The 22,681-nt window shown below is 41.1% G+C and overlaps 1 protein-coding gene across 13 annotated transcripts in view; it reads right to left on the reverse strand.

The window, feature by feature from the left end:
* The window catches only part of PRUNE2 (prune homolog 2 with BCH domain), a 301,804-nt gene that overhangs the window by 258,372 nt on the left and 20,751 nt on the right, over nucleotides 1-22,681 (reverse strand). For 9 of the 13 annotated variants that reach the window (XM_017892703.1, XM_017892708.1, XM_017892702.1 and 6 more), the window contains exon 2: nucleotides 19,991-20,038. The exons of the other annotated variants lie outside the window; for them this stretch is intronic. In XM_017892703.1, the coding sequence (XP_017748192.1) occupies nucleotides 19,991-20,038 (48 nt within the window). The remainder of the gene's footprint in view (nucleotides 1-19,990; nucleotides 20,039-22,681) is intronic. 13 annotated transcript variants of the gene reach the window in all.

Consider the following 22,681-nt stretch of genomic DNA (forward strand, 5'->3'; position numbering starts at 1 on the left):
AAAGCAATATTTCTAACATACAAAGGGTTCCTATATATTGATTTTTAAAAAGACAAACAACCCAGTGGAATCATCAGTAATGGATGTGATCGGGGCAATTCAGAGAATGAGAAATGAATATATGAAAAGATATTCAGTCTCATTAGTAGTCATGGAAATGCAAATTAGACCAACAATAAAATGTCTTCTTTTTTTTTTGGCTCATCAGATGGCCAGAAATATTACGATTGATTGTCATGAGCAGCCAGGTTTGGGAACAATTGCCTGAAAGAGGACCCATGACATGCTCCCAAGGACCATGTGGCCCCTGTCAACTGCAGAATGTATCTGCGACTGTTTTTGGAAAGGACTGCTTGAGTTGTTCTAGATCAAGCACAATGTCAGAGAATAGCTGTTATGTTGTTTAGATCTGTTGAAGCTCAGTGTTAGCAGAGGCCTCAGGATTCACCCAGTTGAAACCCTTCAGTGATTTCCAAAATGACGTAATGCATCTCAGCATCAGAGAAGAAACAATGCAAATACCTACTTATGTCATCCTTTTACATTTTCTGTTTTTAAAAATATGTTTACAGCCAGAAATGGTGGCTCATGCCGGTAATCCCAGCACTGTGAGAGGCTGAGGCAGGAGGATTGCTTGAGGCCAGGAGTTCGAGACCAGCCTGGGCAACATACTGAGACCCCGCTGTTACAAAAATAAAAATAAATAATAAAATGTTTTACAATGTTCCTTATATTCTGGTATAGTAATACATAGTAGAATTCAGAAATAAATATATTCATTAAGAGAATCTATTCAAAAGACTGTTACTAATCTCACTGTACAATGAACAGGGGTTGGAGACTGGTTTTTACAGGTCGGCCAACTGAGATCCTCAAGTCTTTGTGTCCCCAAGACTTCCTAAGGCAGTGTGCTTCACACAGGAGATGCTCCAATCAATTTTTGTTAGTGAAAACGATAATACCAGATATAACAGTTGGGCAGAAGATAATTTGCAACATTCTTATAATGTCTTTGTCATGTTCTTATGAAATAACAGTATCATGGGATAAAACCTTGTTAATAGCACAAAAGTCAAAAGTTATACTACAGGCTGCAAATAATCACTCCTGTCTCAAGCTTAACAGGCTCTCACTTTCTCTCCCTTTCTTTCTCCCTACACACACACACTCACACAGATACATATACACACAGACACACAGACACACACACACACACCCCAGAGCATTATGATATGTGCATTCTGCCCATTTCATGGTCTAAAGTTCCAAAACTGAATTAAAATGATTTTACAAAGTAATGGATTTTATGAGTATTAAGTCATCACATATTTTCCTCTTTTCTCTCAAGACAAGAGTCTTCACTTCTGGGTTGCTACCACATTCTAATTCATCTATTATTCTGAAGATATAGCAATTGCAATAACTTCATTTTTAAATATCTCAAGCAGTGTGTACAGGTACACTATTGAACTCTACCAAAACACGACTTGCTATTAGTACATATACATCCAGCAGGCCCAATCCTGGGGCCTAACATGGATACAGAAACCACCAAATTAGAAGGGCATAATTCTAATTAGCTACCAGGTGTTTCTTAGCTCTGTCCCCAACCCTTGCGCAAGCAATGCATGTCTAGCATAAAGTCACTCTGAAATTCAAGTTTAAATGATTTCAAGACAAAAACTGTATCCATTGTATTAATAATCAGAGGGACAGGGGTTTTGCCCTTAGGCACTGATTTTACATACAGTGATTTCTAACAAATTCCAAAACTTCATATAGTGCTTTTTGTGATATTTTGTAGTTATTATAGTGTCTCATTCGGCTGACAAAATGTGGGAAATATTTTGTAAAGTTCAAAGAACTTCTTACTGCTATTAACAAGCAGAATGACAACAAGACATACACCTGCCTTCCCCAAGGGTTGTTAAGTATTCAACTTTAGCCCTTTTTGCAAAATGTTGGCAATTTTTGAAGCTGGGAGATTGGAATGTGGCATTCTCTTTGTCCTCTCTGCTGACATATGGTTGAAAACTTAAGTAATAGAAAAGGAAGGGAGGAAGGAAAGAAGGAAGGAAGGAAGGAATGAAATAAGGAAGGAAGGGAGGGAGGGAGGGAGGGAGGAAGGTGTAAGAGGAAGGAAGGAAGTGGGTAAGGAAGGAGGAAGGGAAAGACAAGAGAGAGAGAGAAAGAATACAAGGAAAGAAGAGGAAGAGAGGGAGGGAAGCAGGGAGGAAGGTAAGAGGGAGAGAGGGAGTGGATGGGCGGAAGGGAGGGAGGAGGAAGGGAATGCCCTTTCTGCCCTGTGCTGTGAACAGCCCAGGCCCCCGTGTGAACATTCTTGGCAACGGGTCATGTCGTTGGTTTCAATCTGTGGAGGTGACTCAGCAGTCAGACTTGTGCCTGGTATTAGTCAACTAAATATTTGTTGAAAGAGTAAATCAAAGCAATAAATAAGAAGCCCAAATTCTGAGTTCCTGGGCAGCTACAGCCTAGGCTGAGATTAAAGTAGCGAAAACAAGGGAATAGGTTGTCTGCCATCCCATGCACCTTTCTCCTCCCCCACCAACTGCTCTGTCCTCTCCCACACCACCAACCCCCAACCCTGGCAGGTGTTGCAGCTGTTCATGGCATTCTTTTTTATCTTTTGTCTTATGGGGAGAGGGTAGGGGAGAGCAACAGTGTGTTTATGACACCATGGATACCCAAACAAAGAAAAAAATGAACCACGTCAGACCACGCAAAATGATCACACACCACCCTGACATGATTCAAACACTACCTCCTGTGATACAACTGAACAAGGAAATTGTTCTCAGTGGAGCTAGAATTTAAGGCTACATCAGCAATACTTCCAAGAGATGTCAGGTTGATTCAGTATCAGAAAAATGACTGAGGAAAATTAAAGACTGGGAGCCCTCACCTTGCTTTGCTTTTTGTGGTTTTGCTCTTTTTTTTTTTGAGACGGAGTCTCGCTCTGTCTCCCAGGCTGGAGTGCTGTGGCTGGATCTCAGCTCACTGCAAGCTCCGCCTCCCGGGTTTACGCCATTCTCCTGCCTCAGCCTCCGGAGTGGCTGGGACTACAGGCGCCCGCCACCTCGCCCGGCTAGTTTTTTTTTTTTTTTTTTTTTTTTGTAATTTTAGTAGAGACAGGGTTTCACCATGTTAGCCAGGATGGTCTCGATCTCCTGACCTCGTGATCCGCCCGTCTCGGCCTCCCAAAGTGCTGGGATTACAGGCTTGAGCCACCGCGCCCGGCCTTTTGCTCTTTTTTTTTTCCCCCACTGTACTCAGGCTGGAGTGCAATGGTATGATCTCGGCTCACTGCAACCTCCAACTCCTGGGTTCAAGCAATTTTCCTGCCTCAGCCTCCTGAGTAGCCGGGATTACAAGCATGTGCCACCACGCCGTTAATTTTTTTTGTGTATTTTTAGTAGAGAGGGGGTTTCACCATGTTGGTCAGGCTTGTCTTGAACTCCTTACCTCGTGATCCACCCACCTTGGCCTTCCAAAGTGCTGGGATTACAGGCATGAGCCACCGCGCCTGGCCGGGTTTGCTTTTCTTCTCTTAATCTTGACAGCCTAATGTTATTCCTAGGCTCATGTGTACATGTATCTAAATATTTATCCTGGCTACAAATTAAGACAAAAACAATAAGATGTGGAGAAATAGCCCCAAATTCTGGTTCCAATCTTAATTCACTAGAGCACTCAGGCATGCTTCCTGCTTTTCATGTCATTCCTTTTTCCCATAGACAGGAAAAAGAAACCCACTCTATATGTGAGGTGAGTGTAAATGGGATTTCTTTATTAACTGTTTCCTGACAATATATCAAGAAAAAAGCCTCATATGATTCAGTACATACATGACAGGCAGTAAATGGTGGCACAGGACATTTACAGTAACTTGTATCAAAAGCAAAGAAAAAAGATCCAAAATAACAAAGCTATGATACCATTCGAAACTCTTCCACCTGTCTTTTTCCACTCTTCCAAACACATTTCCAAGCCCTCCACTTAGAATACAGAGTCTTCTGAAAAACAAACTGTACATCTTTGCACAGACATGTGCCATGAGGCTGTCTTGCAGGTGTCCACACATACGCTCAGGTCTGAGCTGGTTTACTGTGCCCACCATTCCTAGCAACCCCCTGAACAAGGTGCATATGGGAGGACCACGGAAGTTAGTTAACATCCATTAGGAAATTCTGCAGGATAGAACCCTTCCTTCTCCCCTAATATTTACACAATCACATGTACATGATCATTCACAGCAGTGTCTCTAAGACAAAGGACTTCTGCCCAGGGCAATAGCTGACTCAGCCTCAAAATGCAATAACAATCAGAAAAGATTGTTATGACTTCTCAAATTTGCCCTGAAGGCTAGTACCTTAATAATTAAGCAGCCCTAATTTTTGTAGGAATTTCCCTTCTATTCTAGATTAAAGTATTTTCATTTTATTTAAAAAATTGTGATTCATAAATATCTTAATTTTACTTTAATAGATCCTTGTGGGGGAAAGTTCCCAGAACTTTCTTTTGGGAGCCTGTGTTAAGATTACGTCCTCTTACCGCGTCGCCCCTTCTGTTGTAGCCTGCTGCTGTGTGGCACAGGTTGCCCCAGATACTTTAATTATTTCTGCTCCTTCGGATTAGAAGGGCTGGAGCTAATTAGTCAGGTCTTCTCCCCCCATGAACAAGCCAAGATGCGCTCAAAGACTTTTCCCAGAAGCATTGCTTTTCTGCAGTCAGCTTTTTGTTGTCATAAGGAAGATCTATTGCTTTAATACTCGTGAGTGTAAATGTCTGCATTTGGAACGGACGTCAGGCCGGTGACACCACACACCTGGCATGTCTGAAACCCACTCAGACCTGACAGTAATGAATAGATAAGCGGCTAGAAGCGGAAGGGAAGAGAAGATCATTTCCAGCACGGTGCAGGTATGCAGATTCACAGGGAAGGGATCTGCAGAGCAATTACTGTACTTTGCAAAGATGACAGTTTTTAATGATGCCATTATTTATTACACTGTATGTTTTTCAGTGACAGAAGAACTCTCACCTTCCAGGTGACCTGTCAGGATCATTCTCTCTCTCTCTCTCTCTCTCTCTCAAAATATTTTGCAAAATAGAAAACGCTCTTAAAACTAAACAGTGTCTGGTGCACAGTAGATATTCAACAAAGGTTTATTAAAATACACATTTTATGGCAAAGAACAGTGCAACAGAAAGTAAATGCAGATGCAGCGAGATAGAGAAATGCATGCATATATAAATTCCATATTATTCCACTGATATTTTAAAAGCATAAACATGTTGACATAAATTGAGTATCACGCTCTATTAAGAAGAAACTCTCCCAACGGAAAGTTTAAAGTATTCTAAGCATCAGAGGCTTCCCACCTTGGGAAAATATGGTTTTATGATTCAAAGTAGTAAATAACTGATTTTTGAGTTGCTCAGACATCTTCCTTTTGTCTTCTCTCTTCTATGAGAATTGACTTGGGTCTCCAGAGCCCGACAATTGGAAAATTTTTTGATATTATCAATTTGAATTTTATTTTTGTAATTTTAAGGGAGATAATTAACTAAATAGATTATGGAAGAGATCGTTAATACAGAAATGTTTTCTATCTTGATGTTCTAAATAAATCAGCCACATTAAAAGAAAGCTGTTATAGTAGAAGAGTATTTTGTTGCTTTACTTTCTTTCTTTTTGGACTTGAAAAACAAGTACATATCCCCATCCAGAGCACTTAACACAGAGAAAGTTTTTTAAACTACTTATGAAAACCCTTAACAATACATAATAAAATGCATCAGATCACCCAAATCTTTTGCCGTAATAAACAGCTATAAAATAGGTCCTATTAAATATAAATTTTATCAAAAGAAGAGAGCAAGACTCCCCAACTTTTTTTTTTTTTTTTTTTTTTGCTACAAGGAGTAACTTTTTAATACACTCATAATTTAATTTGCTGATAATTTAGTTCCCTCTTTAGAGTCTCAGAGTGGAAAGGAGGGAGAACATGCTAAAAAAAAATCCTCAATGGATTGGATTCCAGATGTGTGGTAGCAGGTGTTGACAGTAAGATGTGGAGTGAGGGCAAGAGAAGAAAGGCAGGTTTGACATCATCAGAGAGGGAGGTCCTCTTTCCCACTCCCTGGCTAGCAAATCCCCATAACTGAAGACAGAAACCTAAGTGGCAACAACCAGTTAATAACAATATGGCAGCAAAGAGTACCTCACCATTGCTCAACTCCGGGAGTGCCATTCACATAAAATCCAAAGTGAATGGTGCCTACAGAGCAACTGCTGGGCAGTTACCATGGGTCATGTTGTTTCTCTGAGCCTGGCATCATTTCACAAAATTCTCAGACCCCTGTGTGGGAGTCCTACATTATCCCTATGTGACAGATAAATTTGATCCATATAGACTGTAACTGTCCTAGAATGAGGATCACCGAAGCCTGTGTGTTTAAGGACCACCTCGCTCTCTGCCAGCCATCCATATCCCTGGGTTCGACATTCATGGATTCAACCAACCAGGCATAAAAGACACTCAAAGAAAAACAAAAAATGGATGGTTGTATCTGTGCTGAACATATGCAGACTTTTTTTCTTGTCATTATTCCTTCAATAATTTACATAGCATTTACATTGTTTTAGGTATCATTAGTAATCTAGAGATGATTTAATGTATACAGGAGGAAGCATGTTGGTTATATGCAAATACTAGTTAATTTTGTATCAAGGACTTGAGCATCAATGGATTTTGGTATCCAGGGAGGGTCCTGGAACCAGTTGCCTGTGGAAACCAAGAGATAACTATACTATGTTTGCTAACAGCTGTGTCTAGTGCTTTGGTAATCCTGGGCCTCCAAGGCCCTGCTCAGCCCTTCCTCATGCTATCTGCTAGCCATTTTATATGTGTTTCTAAACTTACAGTGATCAATCTTAATTATCTCGGGGCAAATGAGGCAAATATAAATTACTATGACAATTTTTTAAGACAGAGTCGCACTCTGTTGCCCAGGCTGGAGTGCAGGGGTGCAATCTCAGGCTACTGCAACCTCCACCTCCTGGTTTCAAGTGGTTCTCCTGCCTCAGCCTCCCGAGTAGCTGGGACTACAGGTACATGCCACACCGCCTGGCCAATTTTTGTAGTTTTAGTAGAGATGAGGTTTCACCATGTTGCCCAGACTGGCCTCAAACTTCTGGCCTCAAGCAATCTGCCTGCTTCAGCCCCCTAAAGTGCTGGAATTACAGGTATGAGCTACCACACCCAGCCTAGTTACTACGACAATTTTTTAAAATTACACTGTAGGTAGCGACATTGTAAAAAAATGAAAATAGTCAACATTTATACAGATGACCACAAACACCTGCATATATAGAAGACTTCTATTGTTTGGCCCCACCTAGAAACAACAGAAACAGATACCACGCCATACCCACAAAAGCCCTTGGCACCTGGAAGGGTAGGCCCTAGAACACTGCCCTCACGGCCAGCAACCTCCACTGAGGGTATAGCGTCTGCAAGCCCCACCATCCAAGCACCCTCACGTGCATATTCCAAACTCTCCCCACCGCACCCCCTCCCTGAGCTCCTCCTCAGCTCCTTGCCCCTCAGTGGGCTTCTAGAAACATCTCTTCTAAGAAGTGGAGGAAGAGAGACAGAGCGACGATGCACAAAAGCCAGTCTTTTTTTCACCTCTGCTGCACAAATACAGTACAATTACTTATACATTACAAGTCACAGAAGAACAACCTGGGGGCACAGAGGACAGGAGCCATTAATTGCCCTAAGTGTTGGGAAGGCTTCACAGAGGAAGTTACTTTTGCCTTTCTTCAAGGGAAGAAAGATAAGAGTTTCCCAGGCTGAAGAGTAGCAGGAGCCTTTACTCTTCTTTTCATGCTTCTCATTAAGTTAAAAAAAATTTTACATGATGATTATGGAAAACATATACCCAACACACACACACACACACACACACCCCCTCACACTTCAAAACTCTGTATTGATCAGAGATACATACTGAAGAACTTAACAGGTAAAATGATACGTCTGTGGTTTGTTTTAAAATACCACAGGAAACAAAAGTGCGTATGTGTGGTAAGGAACAGATGAAACAAGATTAGCAAAACATTGATAATTATTCAAGGTAAGCATTATGGATTATGTGCTTCCCCAACACAACATGTTGGGGTCCTAACCCCTGTGCCTCAGAATATAAGCTTATTTGGACCTGGGGTCATGCAGATGTAATTAGCTAAGCTGAAATGCTGTCATTAGATGGACTCTTATCTAACATGACTGTGACCTTATGAAAAGGGGAAATTTAAACACAGAGATGTGAACAGAGGGAAGGTGATGTGAGGACACAGGGAGAAGCCCATCCACAAACCAAGGATCGTCTGAGACCACCAAGAGCTGGGAGAGAGGCCTGGAACAGATCCCTCCCCAGTGCCTTCAGAGGAAGCCTGGCCCTGCCAACATCTTGATCTTGAACTTCCAGCCTCCAGAACTGTGAGACAGTAAATTTCTGTTGTTTAAGTCACTCCAATTTTGGTGGTTTGTTACATCATCCCTAGAAAGCTAATACACTAAGTCATAGGTCCACTGAGGATTAATTACTCAGTTTTTTCCACTTTTGTATATGTTTTAAATTTTCCATAATAAAAGTTTTTTTAAAAAAGAAGCCTTGTACATAGTCTCAGAAATATTAATAATTCAACTGCACTCTGCCACTGTACTCCCCGAGGAAACCACCCAAGTGCCAAAGTAACTCTAATATCCAAAAATACAGCTGGTCCCCTCTTCAATCTTTGTGTCTAATTTCACATCTGTAATCCCTTTTCCCTTTTCAAGGGATCACTGGTAAATCTCCCAAACGAGGCGCCAGAGAGCTCTATTGTGTGCCTCTTGGCTCTTTCGTGCTCCCAACAGCGCGTCTTACTCTCAAGCATAATTGAAGGCAGCCTCGCAGTGCCTTTGAAAACTGCACATGAGGCAAGGAGAGAGAGAGAGCATCCTTGCAGTACAAACCCATGATGAAAGCTTTTGTGAATTCGTGCTCTGGCCAACTACGGACGGGCTACCCAATACACAATATCGATGGCATTTAACACTTGGTAAGCAGGTTAAGGAAAAGTACTCCACAAAGTGTATTAAATAACCTCATAATCACATTTAAAGGCTAAGTGAACTGGGGCCACCACAAGTACTAAAATACATGGTAACAAAAGCAGTCAGCATTTTCCATACCATATGCTTGTAAACGTTATTCTGCAGGGAACCAATTAAAACTATGGAATACTTAGAGCACAGACATATGGAACAAAACAGGGCAACTTATCTTGTCACTGCAGTGCTTGCTCAGTACATCTCTTTGGGAGATGTAATACTGAATTATTACTACAAATAAATGTGATCTTAATCATGAGTACCAAAAGGCCACACCAGCACTTAAAGCTTTGGCTTTGGTGGCTCCATTATTGACGGTTTTAAAAGGAAGGAGAACTTACCGTCTCTCAAAGAGTCACATAAAATACCAGCCATAGTAAATATCAAAAAATCATTAGTACAGCAAAATTTTAATGAGGCCGAGTCTCTGTTTCCTCACCTGTTACACTGGAAAATCATAATAATATTCTGTGAAATTCAGAGGGTTGCTGGTCAAACCATTTAAAAAGTGCACATGAAAGCACGTTGGGGAGTCTAATGCTCTGAATTGGTGTCAGTATTGATTTTGTTACCGATGGAAAGAAGACATGCAGATAGCCCAAAAGAAGCAATTATCAAGGCTGATTCTGACAGCCATTAAGTTAAAACTCTAGACGGAGCTTTATTAAGTTGTCTTGACATTAAAAAGAAATGAAAACTTAAAAAACAAACTGAGATATATCCATAAGTCAGTCTAATAGGAAAAAGACAGTTGACATTTTCCATCCCATCACGCGAACTTCATTTGGTATTGCTGCTTAATTTATAATTAAGATTTAAAGGAACCAGACACAAATTTTAATAACAGCGTTCACAAACCTAATAGAAATAATGCTAGGAACTACAGGCTCAAGCATTGCCTCAGAACCAGAGCATGAGAGAAAAATAAAGGAAGAAATTTCTTAAAAGGGTAGAATGAGTTTGCCGCAAAGTATATTAACTATCACAAGATGAGATCAAAAATGGGCTGGGGTAGTGCTGTAGTGCAGGGGACCACATTAATTAACAATGAGTCAACACCAAATGTCAGTAACAAATTATGAAACAATAATTCTACTTGCATACAACCTATTTTCTTGTCAGTGACCTTTCTGCTATAATCTACCTCCAAAAATCTATACTTCTTAGGCTTTTTTTCCAAGCTTTTCTCCCGCTACACACACCCCAGTATGTTTCAGCCATACAGACAGCACCTGTATTCCAGGTTCCAATCTCACACACTTTTCAACCCCCAAGTCTTTGCACCGGCCCTTCCCTCTACCTAGACGTCCCTTCCCCATTGTCTGCCTAGTGAACTGTGACTCTTCTTTGAAAACTTCGCTCAAATATCACTTTTTTCTGTGAAATCTCTACTGACCTCCCCACCCACACCACCTTTAATACTCTTCAGTACTGGAGATTTCTGGGTTGTAAATAGATGTGATCATATTTATTTGTCCTAAACTGTGAGCAACTTGAGGGCAAACTCTGTGTTTTTTGTTTGTTTGTTTGTTTTTTGAGACAATCTCGCTCTGTCGCCCAGGCTGGAGTGCAGTGGCATGATCTCGGCTCACTGCAACCTCCACCTCCCAGGTTCAAGTGATTCTCCTGCCTCAGCCTCCCGAGTAGCTGGGACTACAGGCATGCACCAACACACCTGGCTATTTTGTATTTTTAGGAGAGACGGGGTTTTACCATATTGGCCAGGCTGCTCTCTGTTGTGAGAAGTCAGGGACCCTGAACAGAGGGACCAGCTGAAGCCTTGGCAGAAGAACATAAATTGTGAAGATTTCATGGACATTTATTAGTTCCCCAAATCAATACTTTTATAATTTCTTCCACCTGTCTTTACTGCAATCTCTGAACATAAATTGTGAAGGTTTCATGGACATTTATCACTTCCCCAATCAACACTCTTGTGATTTCCTATGCCTGTCTTTACTTTAATCTCTTAATCCTGTCATCTTCATAAGCTGAGGATGTATGTCGCCTCAAGACCCTGTGATGGTTATGTTAACTGCACAAATTGTTTGTAAAGCATGTGTGTTTAAATAATATGAAATCTGGGCACCTTGAAAAAAGAACAGGATGACAGTGATGTTCAGGGAACAAGGGAGATAACCATGAGGTCTGGCTGCCTGAGGGTGGGGTGGAACAGAGCCATATTTCTCTTCTTTCAAAAGCAAATAGGAGAAATATCGCTGAATTCTTTTTCTCAGCAAGGAACAGCCCTGAGAAAGAGAATGCGTTCCTAGGGGTAGGTCTCTAAAATGGCTGCTCTGGGAATGTCTGTCTTTTATGGTTGCAGATAAGCGGTGAAATAAGCCCCGGTCTCCTGTAGTGCTCCCAGGCCTATTAGGACAAGGAAATTCCCACCTAATAAATTTTGGTCAGACCGGTTGTCTGCTCTCAAACCCTGTCTCCTGATAAGATGTTATCAATGACAATGTGTGCCCAGTGGGACATGAAACTTCATTAGCATTTTTAATTTCGCCCCAGTCCTGTGATCTCACCCTGCCTCCATTTGCCTTGTGATATTTTATTACCTTGTGAAGCGTGTGATCTCTGTGACCCACACCCTATTCGTACACTCCCTCCCCTTTGAAAATCACTAATAAAAACTTGCTGGTTTTGCAGCTTGGGGGGCATGATGGAACCTGCTGACATGTGATGTCTCCCCCAGATACCCAGCTTTAAAATTTCTCTTTTGTACTCTTTCCCTTTATTTCTCAGACCAACTGACACTTAGGGAAACAGAAAAGAACCTACGTGAAATAACGTTGAATTATCGGGGGTGGGTTCCCCCGATAGGTCTCAAACTCCTGACCTTGTGATCTGCCCACCTTGGCCTCCCAAAGTGCTAGGATTACAGGCATGAACCACCATGCCCAGCTGGTTCTGTGTTTTAGCCACCTGTGTGAGTCCAGAGTCTCATGATGTTCTCTGCACACAGTAAATAGGTGGCTCAATAAATGTTTACAATAGAATGAATAGGGAATGTGGGCACGGGGGCTTTCTCAACACCCAAGTCATACCATTGCTAACCATCCTTTCTTCCTATCTATGTCCCTTTGACATGTATCTCAAACTTGGGAGAACACCAAAATTATAGGGTGGGTGCAGAAGGCACCAAGAATAACTGTTAAAAACGCACAGCCCTGGTCCCATTCCACTACGTTCTTATCAGGTAGATCTGTCGTGGGACCCAGGTACCTGTGTTTTCAACAAGCTCCCCAGGTGAATGCAATACACACAAACACTTAAGAATCATGGCTCTATGACATACTAGTACTAGAAATTCCTATTTCCTGTGAGGTAGAGAAAAATCATCTCTATGAATCTGCTTGCGAAATCTTTTCAAGAGAAATGAAGCAACTAGACACAGAAGAACCATCTTGGATTTTAGAAGAAAACTATTTAAGTAGATAAATGGAAATAAAAATATACAACGAATAAGCAGAACTCAAAATTTATCTGGATTTGACTCAAGTGAATTACAGAAAATTGTCAAAGCAAGGAATAGCATATTCTGCTTGGAACACTTCCTGTTTTTCTACAAGGAAAAGCATTCCAAGTCCATGACCCACAATGCCAGAGGCACTGAGGGTTCCTCCTGCTCACAATACTGACCCTTTTGGGGTCCAGATTCCCCTGGACTTTTCAGAAATTTCCCAAGGCAGGCAATGGGTGATACTGATTCCTTGGAGACACCTACATAAACAAATAGATTTAAAGTTTTCTCTTTCTTTCCTTTCACTTATTTCCTCTTTCTGTGCTACTTGGGGCTCCTCCTCTCCCACCTAGACATACCTATTACATTTGGTGGTGTTGCTGGGTAGGAATGAAGTCCAACACTGTCCATTTTTAGTGGAATTGACAAAGAGATTATCAGCACCTGCCAGTCATTCTAACTCTTCTGTTTCTAACAGTGCTGCTAGCCAAATATGCTACTTCCCACTCTAGTTTTAAAATAACCATTGGATCTTGGAAGTGACTTAAAACGAAGAGGAAATTTTATATATAATTACCCCAGTGCGTGCCATCCCTAGAATTATAGTGACTCTAGAGAAATGCTAATCAAACTGCATTACATGAGATATTTTTAAGCATGGAATTTAATACAAGTTGACACATCTGAAAAAAGTTGTCTCCTCAGGATGCCATAAGACACATAAAGCTTTCTGGAAAAGAGGCAGGAGACATAGGATACTGAGTCCAACTTTACTGCTAACTGGCAATGAGACCTTGATCTAGACATGCATGTCTTCTCAGCCTCACATCTTCATCTCTAAAAATGAGACTGGACCAAATGATAATTAAGATTTGCTTCAAGCTTTAATGCTCTAGAACAAGTCTACAAAAGAACATGGGTATAGAAGAGGGATCCCAGGAGGACATGCATTTTAAAAGAAGACCTATACATTTTTCATTAAAAAAAAAAAAACAGACCTGGTGCAGTGCCTCATGCCTGTAATCCCAGCACTTTGGGAGGTCAAGACAGATGGATTGTCTGAGCTCAGGAGTTCAAGATCAGCCTGGGCAATATGGCGAAATCCCACCTCTACTAAAAATACAAAAAATTAGCCGGGCTTGGTGGCAGGCACCTATAGTCCCAACTAATCGGGAGGCTCACTTGAACCCGGGAGGTGGAAGTTGCAGTGAACCAAGATTGTGCCACTTGACTCCAGCCTGGGTGACAGAGTGAGACCCTGTCTCAATTAAAACACAGACACACACACACACACACACACACACACACACACACACACACATAGGAACAGCTTTCTAATGGTAGAAGTTCGGGAATTGCTGCACTCAAGACTCTGAGGTGACCTTCTAGGAACCCCTCCAATCTCCATTCAGACTACCCAAAACCGATCCCCCCCAGCTGCTGAATATCTCCTGAGGTTTGTTTGATTAATGCATAAGAAGCATTGAGACATTAGAGTACAGTAATCAAGCATGGGTGAATGAATAATCTGCCATTTGAAGAAGAAAAATTTTCTCTGGGTTATAAATAATGCACAGTTAAATGCTTTTACAGGGGCAGGCAACTGCTACCTTCTATAATATCACTTCCAGCCACTGGGGCTTAGAGAGAATACCTGTTTAGTAGACACACTTGCTCAAGACAGAACATAAAAACTACTTAGGTATAGTGTAAGATATACTGTGACCCTAAGCGGTAGAGACGTGGAATCAGGACTTAGCAGGAAGTGGGGATTTAGCAGTGGTCATGTTATCGATAGATTCCAGGGCTGATTAAGCAATGCACAGGTAGGGATCAATACCTGCATCAGCAAGATGCTGCGGGTCCTGCTGATTTCTCAGAAATGGTGCTCTGCAGAAGACAGATCAGCACTGTGGTGAATCAGATGGTCCCTGAGGCCACTGAAGAGTCAAGGTATTGATGACTCTGGGCACAAGAATGCAGGCTGACCCCAAGGATAGGACAGCCAGTTAGAGAACCAAGCATTCTCTTTGAAGATGGCCAAAGAGAAGGAAAACGGAGAGCAGGTGGAAGAGTCCACTCTTAAAGCTCATGGACCTGTTCAAAGGTGGGAATTCTTTGTAGGCTGGGAGGGTGTCATGAGCAAGAAGCTGAACCATAGTGCTGTTATGAAGAAGCGATTGCCCTCTTGGCTTCATTTTTCTCATCTAGAGTCAGGTTGCTTCAATCTGTGCAATGAAAAGTTACTTAGAGAGGACCACAGAAGACACGCTGTCCAGGGAGCTTCTGAATCCTTAGAGAGAAGCTCTGCTGACTATTCACTAAGGGATGTAGGCTAGATAACCCACTTCAGAAAAGTCAGAGAGAATACAGTACAGATTTCTGAGGAGGGGTAAGAATACTACATGGTTTTTAGAGATTTTCTTCCTTTATGATCTGTAAAATCTGCACAGACAAGGTATTTATTCTCCTGGGTTAATTGGTTTTGTAACAGGTTACAAAAATTAGAGCATTTCTTAAGCTCTTTCCTAAAACTTAAAAAAATCCTACTACTTTGTCCTGACAACCCCCACCTCCTCACCCAAAAGCAATCTGAATTACAATGAATTACTCTTATTTTAAAGTGTATATTATTAAACACATAATTATACAAAGACTGCCCTTCTAGTCCTTTCCATCACCAAACTGTTTTACCAGCAAACAAAATTAGGAATTAGGAAGTATTTTTTTTTGTTTTATTTTCCACTTGAATTACTCATAAAAATCTTACATTGGAATAGCTTTCCAGAATATACTAACCAAATCCATAGCTTTTATCCCAGTCGACCCTTACAACCATGATGAAAAGTGAGCCAGGGAGCCTATGCACAGGAAAGCATTTTCCAAAGTGTGTTCCAGTGAGCGCTAGAAAACAGTCTGAAAGATATTGAATTTAACAATGTTTAAACACATGGCCACATCACAGGACCTTTCAGATGCTTCATGTTAGTTCACTGTAAATCTCCACGTGTATGTGGTCTGTATGAGAGAGACAGAGAAAGAAAACAGAGAAAGAGATGTTTTGCAAACTTATTTGATCATAAAACCACTTTTCCATTGCACATCTTATGTAATACATGTTGAGGCTATCTGCACATCCTCCTTTTGTTACGATACAATGAATACTATAGCAAACTTTTAGCTATGCTACTATACTCAACAACATTTGACAAATGTTTCTGGATATCAGTGAACAAATGTTTACTGAACACAGGAGATAAGCAAACCAGGAGATACTAGCAAAATAGATGAAAACCTCTGCTTTTATGTAGCTTACATTCTAATGAGGAACAAGGAAATAAACTAAATAAAATGTGTAACACATCAAATAGAGATAAATATTAAGAAGAAAAACATAACAGGGAAAAGTAATTGTGTGTGTGTGTGTGTGTGTGTGTGTGTGTGTGTGTGTGTGTTGGAAAGGGAGCAATATTTTCAATACAGTGACCAAAGAAGGCTCCTTGGAATGATGGCTAAGTAAGGCCCCAAAGGAGGTGAGGGAGGGTTGGTTGCACATTTGGAAGAGAAGCATTCTCAGCAAAGGGTAGAGCAAAGAGCCTGAAGTGGAGGTATATCACAGAAGAAGATCTGAAATCTGATTAAAACAAGGCCCTGTTTTTTATTTCCACCGTAAAGATTACTCAGTTCTTTAAGAAAGAGGCCTGTCATTTTTTAAAGCCATCCATGTTGTAAGTACACATAATTCGCAATTCCTGTACTGCACTGTGAGGAATCAAAGTCCTTCATTTGTGGTCCTCAGACCACAGGGGGTCCCTGTAACTTTCAGGAGGTCTGTGAAGTCAAATCTATTTTCATGAAAATTAGAAGACACTATTTGCCTTTTTTGCTGTGTGGACATTTGTACTGATGGCTTTTTTGCTGGGTAGATGTCTGCACAAAAGCAGTGATGAGTGAAACTGCGAGAGCCTTAATCTATCCAATTACCCTAGTAGTCACTGTACTCCTCACAGCTGCGACCTCACAGGACCAAAACTGCCAGTTTCACTTGTGAATTTCCTCAATGAAACATTAAAAAAGATATTAATTTAATTAAATCCCAAACCTTGAGTACACACATCTTTTTTAATACTCTGTGGTCAAATGGGAAGTACGCATAAAGTATGTCTTTTGCATGTGGAAGACGAAGAGTTATCTAAAAGTAAAAGCAATTGTGAGATTATTTGAATTGTGAGCTGAACTAGCTGCTGCTAAGATGTATTTGTTTTGGAAAATATAGTTATTTTAAATAAAATGTTATTTTGTTAACATGAAACATGTTTATGTTATTTTTAACAAATGAAAAAATAAATAATTTTTTCCCATTTTCATTTCTAATGTAAATATTGATAAATATAACACACATGAATAGAAGTTCTGGGGCAACCTCGTTATTCACTTTTTTTTCTTTTTTTTTTTTTTTTTTGCGACGGAGTCTCACACTGTCACCCAGGCTGGAGTGCAGTGGTGTGGTCTCAACTCACTGCAACCTCCACCTCCCGTCCCCCTAGGTTCAAGCAATTCTTCTTCTTCAGCCTCCCAAGTAGCTGGGACTACAAGCACACACCACCACACCCAGCTAATTTTTGTATTTTTAGTAGAGATGGGGGTTTCTCCATATTGGCCAGGCTGGTCTCCAACTCCTGACCTTGTGATCTGCCCGCCTCGGCCTCCCAAAGTGCTGGGATTACAGGCATGAGCCACCACGCCTGGCTTCCTCATTAATTTTTAAGAGTGGAAAGGGATCCTAAGACCAAAAAGTTAGAGAAGCACTATACTAATAAAATAATAAAAATACCATGCATGGGCTTGTATATGAGTATATATGGTAAGTACACACATATATATATAGTATTTTTAATTGAAGTGAAATTTACATAACATAAAATTAACCATTTTAAAGTGAACAATTCAATGGAATTTAGTACCTTCACAATATTGGACAACTACCACTCTATCTACTTCTTAAACGTTCTCATCATCCAAAAAAGACACCCTATACATATGAAGCAGTTATTCTCCATTGCCCCAGCAACCACCAGTCTACAATCTGTCTCTATAGATTTGCCTTTTCTGGACATTTCTTTCCCCCACCCCCCAGCCCCCGAGATGGAGTCTCGCTCTGTCACCTAGGCTGGAGTGCAGTGGCACGATCTTGGCTCACTGCACCCTCCACCTCCCAGGTTCAACTGATTCTCCTGCCTTGGCCTACTGAGTAGCTGGGACTACAGGCATGCACCACCATGCCCAGCTATTTTTTTGTATTTTTAGTAGAGACGAGGTTTCACTATATTGGCCAAGCTGGTCTTGAACACCTGACCTCATGATCTGCCCCCCTCGGCCTCCCAAAGTGCTGGGATTACACGTGTGAGCTACCGCACCTGGCCCTTTTCTGGACATTTCATGTAAAAGGAATTATACAATACGTGATCTTTTAAGACTGGCTTCTTTCACTTCACATAATGTTTTTGAGGTTCAACAACATTGTAGCATGTATCATTATTTAATACATTTATTTTTAATTTATTAATCTTCATCTATTCTTTCAAGGGTAAATGTGATTTCTGGTAAGAAAATCTCTAATGTGGATATACAAGTATGTGTTTATAAGGTAATATTTTCTCAAAGCATACGTAGTATATTTACAGATTTCGCATACAAATTTATTTTGATTATAGTGTAAGTTCATGAAAAAATTGTGAGGCAACTCCCCCAAATACTAAGGTAAACATTAACATCATATATGATTATTATAATTACCTTTCTCATCACCAAGCATATAAACTGCTTAGCTGTAAAAGGTAGGAAATATTATTCATTTTGTAACATTTCCTAATAAAATATGTGTTTGCACACTGTGTTAGGTCGTTCTTGCAATGTTATGAAAAAATACTTGAGACTGGTAAAGAAGTTTAATTGGCTCACAGTTCCGCAGGCTGTACAGGAAGCATGATGCTGGCATCTGCTCAGCTTCCAGGGAGGCCTCAGGAAATCTCTAATCAAGGTGGAAGGCAAGGTGGGTAGAAAGCAAGCAGGGAGCAAAGTATCTCACATGGTGGGAGCAGGAGCAAGACAGAGACAGGGAAGATGCTACATACTTTAAAAGGACCAAATCTAATGAGAACCCACTCACTATCACAGGAGCAGTACCAGGGTGATGGTACTAAATCATTCTTGAGAAATCTGCCCCCATGATCCAATCGCTTCCCACTAGGCACCCCCTCTGACAATGGGGATTACAATTCCACATGAAATTGGTGGGGACACAGATCCAAACCAGATCACACATGGAGGTAATTTTTGTTTACTTGGGGCTTTTGGCTTAGAGGAAATGAGTAGTTTGGTACAGTGGGAGATAAAAATAATTTAGAAGCAGGAGGGCTGCAACTAAGCCCAGAGCGGCTCTTTATTAGGTATAGTACTTTCAGCAGCTCGCTTCCTCTTTCAGGCCTCAATTTTCTCAACTAGGTGGTGGCCTTTCCAGGCTTTCGTATACATGACTCCATTTACCAAGAATCATTCACATACCATCTTTGTGGGTTTTGCCCTAGCCATAGATCCCCTGTATTATTTGCTTACATTTTAGTTGACTCACTTTTACATACAGCAAAATCGCTTCACAAAAACTACACTGTCACTATTAAATACAGAAAGACAGTGTCATTTGCAAAGAGAAAAAAGTAATAAACCACCTCAAGTCGTCCAAGAATCCATCTTACTCCCCACAATATGAAACATCGCACCTTTCGGGTTCAGCCTTGAACAACCACTTTCATGAATTAATAAACTGAGGAATTGATTACTTCTAGAAGTTAAGATTCATTGTTCGTTCTCTCTACCTTGGAAAAGCTGGTAGAAATGTCTACAGCTTTGGATACCAAACTAACCACGTAGCACTTAGCAGAGCTTTGGGATAACAGATAAGTGACATTTAGGCTGGGGCTTGTTTTGAACATGAGAATCTGGGTGAATTCAGGAAGCAGGAAATTCTCCAAATAGTTACAATGTGGCTCCTGAGTAGTTCAAACAATGGGACCACACTTCCATTATACTGCCTCTTGGATTGTTTGTAATGAGAGGAATTCCAGACACAAAGAGGCAGTTGACTCCTGACTCCCTTTTTCTTGGGTGCAGAAGTTACTCCAGGAAAATGCAACATCTTCTCTACTACTGGTACTGTGGAGATCTGCAAACTGACAAAAGTGACCCCATCCTTTATCTGTGCCCCTTCCATGTGACATTGTTGCTCCTCTCATCAAGAGAAATCTCTTTCTCCATGCCTTGAATCTAGACTTACCTTGTGACTTGCTTTGGCCAATGGATAGGAGAGTGGCTCATAGAGTGCCTAAGAAAATTAAAACAGTATATAAGATATACTTAACCCAGTGCCTGGCACATGGTAAGTCCTAGTTAAATGGTAGCAATTATCACTGAGAGTATGCATTCAATAAATAGCAAGGACTAGGAATGCCCTGTCTGTTCCAGGGGCTTTGGTCTCATATTTGTTTCCCTCTCCCTTCTCTCCTCTCCCCATTTGCCTATTCTGGTTGGGCCCAGATGTTACCAGTTGATGGTGTACCCAGCTGAAAGCCTTGCACAAAGCACACTTGGATTATAGTTCCTAAGGAAGTGGGGATTAACTGTTCCATCCCTGGTTTCACTGCAACCCAAATAACCCCACCCTAGAGCTAAAGAAATTTACAACATAATCTGGTGGGGGCTAGTTTAATCTAAAATATCCCTTCTGGGTAAATGTAAACCCATACTGAAGAACTTGAAAAATAGCCACAGTGTATTGAGTGCCATTGGCTAAGTGCTTCAAATGCGTTTAATCTTCACAACAAACTTCTGAACCCCAAATACGGATTGTATACTATGTTCATATTTTAACAGATGAGAAAAGTAAGACTTGGAGATGTAAATAATGTGTCTGATTGTCTAAGGCTTAGAGATTAAATAACATGCCTGATTGGCCTAATAAACCAAGAGCTTTATGTGCATAGTGCCGCAAAAAAAATAAATAAGAACTGATTCTTGCTCCCCAACTTTCCACCACCAGTGATCGCTTTCATTTTCTCTTTTCTCTGTGGACTCCATGTTTTAAAAGTTTTTATTTCCCATTGAACAGCACTATTAGTTTTAAAATATTAAAATGGATCCCTGCATGGGAGATCTCAAAATGCTGGAGCCCCTAGTTTGGAACAGTTCAACTAACACTGGCTCCTTGTTCTGCAATTGAAGAAACAGGATTCCAGAAATGGCCAGTTATTTGCCAAGGTCACACAGCTCCTACTTAGAAGGGAAAGCACTAAAACCCACCTCTTATTTATTCCCTGGAGCCATTACTTTTTCCACAACATATTTCTGCTTCTGGAACATGGCACCAGCCACAGGGACAATTTGGAACCCAACCACCAGTAAGAGGAAACAGAAACAGAATCACCGAAGAGGTGTGTCAAGTCTTCACAGCAGCCAATCTGTGAATGCCACACCTTTCAGCATAGAGGTTCTTTACCCCAAGGGAAGGAGTAAGGAGCTCCCCACTTTGAAACCATGCAGAATAATGGGGGAAAAATCAAATACATAAAGATAGATGATCTCCAAAGCAGATTTAATATATATGTAAAACTCATTCACATATTACTTGACTAGGAGGCTTCATATGAAGATATAATGGTGTGTGCTGAGTGGGTCACCAAACTAGGCCATTATTCTTTCAATTTAGGGTTTGCTTTATAAGATGACATAATACCTTCCAGCTTGGTGCTATAAAGGCTGAAAAAGTGAAAGTTTCATACAATAAATGAGACAAGGTGAATTTGAGAGTCAGGTGAGATCTTGCCCAGGGAAAACTGGGGCTCAAGATCTCTCACTCCATTCCTAGGCACCCACCAGTCCTGATTAACTGGGTCTACCAGGACAACTGAAAGGAAATAGGAAAGGGGAAAGGAAATAACCATTAAGGTCTACAGAGCATCTACTTCCTACATGTTAAATAGTGGACTAGGATTTAGAAGAAATGAACAGACTTACTCTTCAGAGCGGCAACCCCTGGTGACGTGCTGACTGTGTCAAAAGGCAGCAAAGCACGATGGGTATGCATGTAGACTTTGGAGTTCAACTGCTTGGGTTCAAAACCTAACTCCCCTTCCTGCCTGTGTGAGTATAGCTAGTTACTCACCCCTCTCTACCTCAGTTTCCCCATGTGCAAAATGGGGATAACAGTACCTACCAAATAGGGCTTTTACGAAAATAAAATTATTTAGTGAATATTTAAACAATTTATGCAATGCGGCCAGGTGCGGTGGTTCACACCTATAATCCTAGCACTTTGGGAGGCCAAGGTGGGCAGAACACAAGGTCAAGAGATTGAGACCATCCTGGCCAACATGGTGAAACCCCATCTCTACTAAAATAAAATAAAATAAATAGCTGGGCATGGTGGCGCACACCTGTAGTCCTAGCTACTTGGGAGGCTGAGGCAGGAGAATCGCTTGAACCCAGGAGGCAGAGGTTGCAGTGACCCAAGATCGTGCCACTGCACTCCAGCCTGGCGACAGAGCGAGACTCCATCTCAATTAAAAAAAAAAGAATTTATGCAATGCTCTTACACATAATCATGATGAATAAATAATACATAGCATTACATTTATGAATAAACCAAGATGCAAAGAGGTTAAGGAACATACCCAAATTCACACAGCTGAGAAGTAACTAAACTTGACATTCTAATTCCACCACCCTTGTTCTTTTCCTTTCACCTTAAGGCTCTCAGGCTCAGCTGATTGGGATGTGAAACAAAAACAGTCGTCAGGCCGGAAGCCTCATTATGTTCAAACACCCCACATAGCACCAACCTGTATAGCTTTACCCATTTCTATCAGGTCCCCTTGAGGCCAAGCCACTGACTTCCAGACAGAAGCCTGAGGCCTCTCCTCTCTGCCCTTGCTTGGAATTTCCCAGCAAACCACACAACTTACCCCACCCA

This window comes from Rhinopithecus bieti, unplaced genomic scaffold, assembly GCF_001698545.2.
Source record: "Rhinopithecus bieti isolate Rb0 unplaced genomic scaffold, ASM169854v2 scaffold_19708, whole genome shotgun sequence".
Classification (NCBI taxonomy): domain Eukaryota; kingdom Metazoa; phylum Chordata; class Mammalia; order Primates; family Cercopithecidae; genus Rhinopithecus; species Rhinopithecus bieti.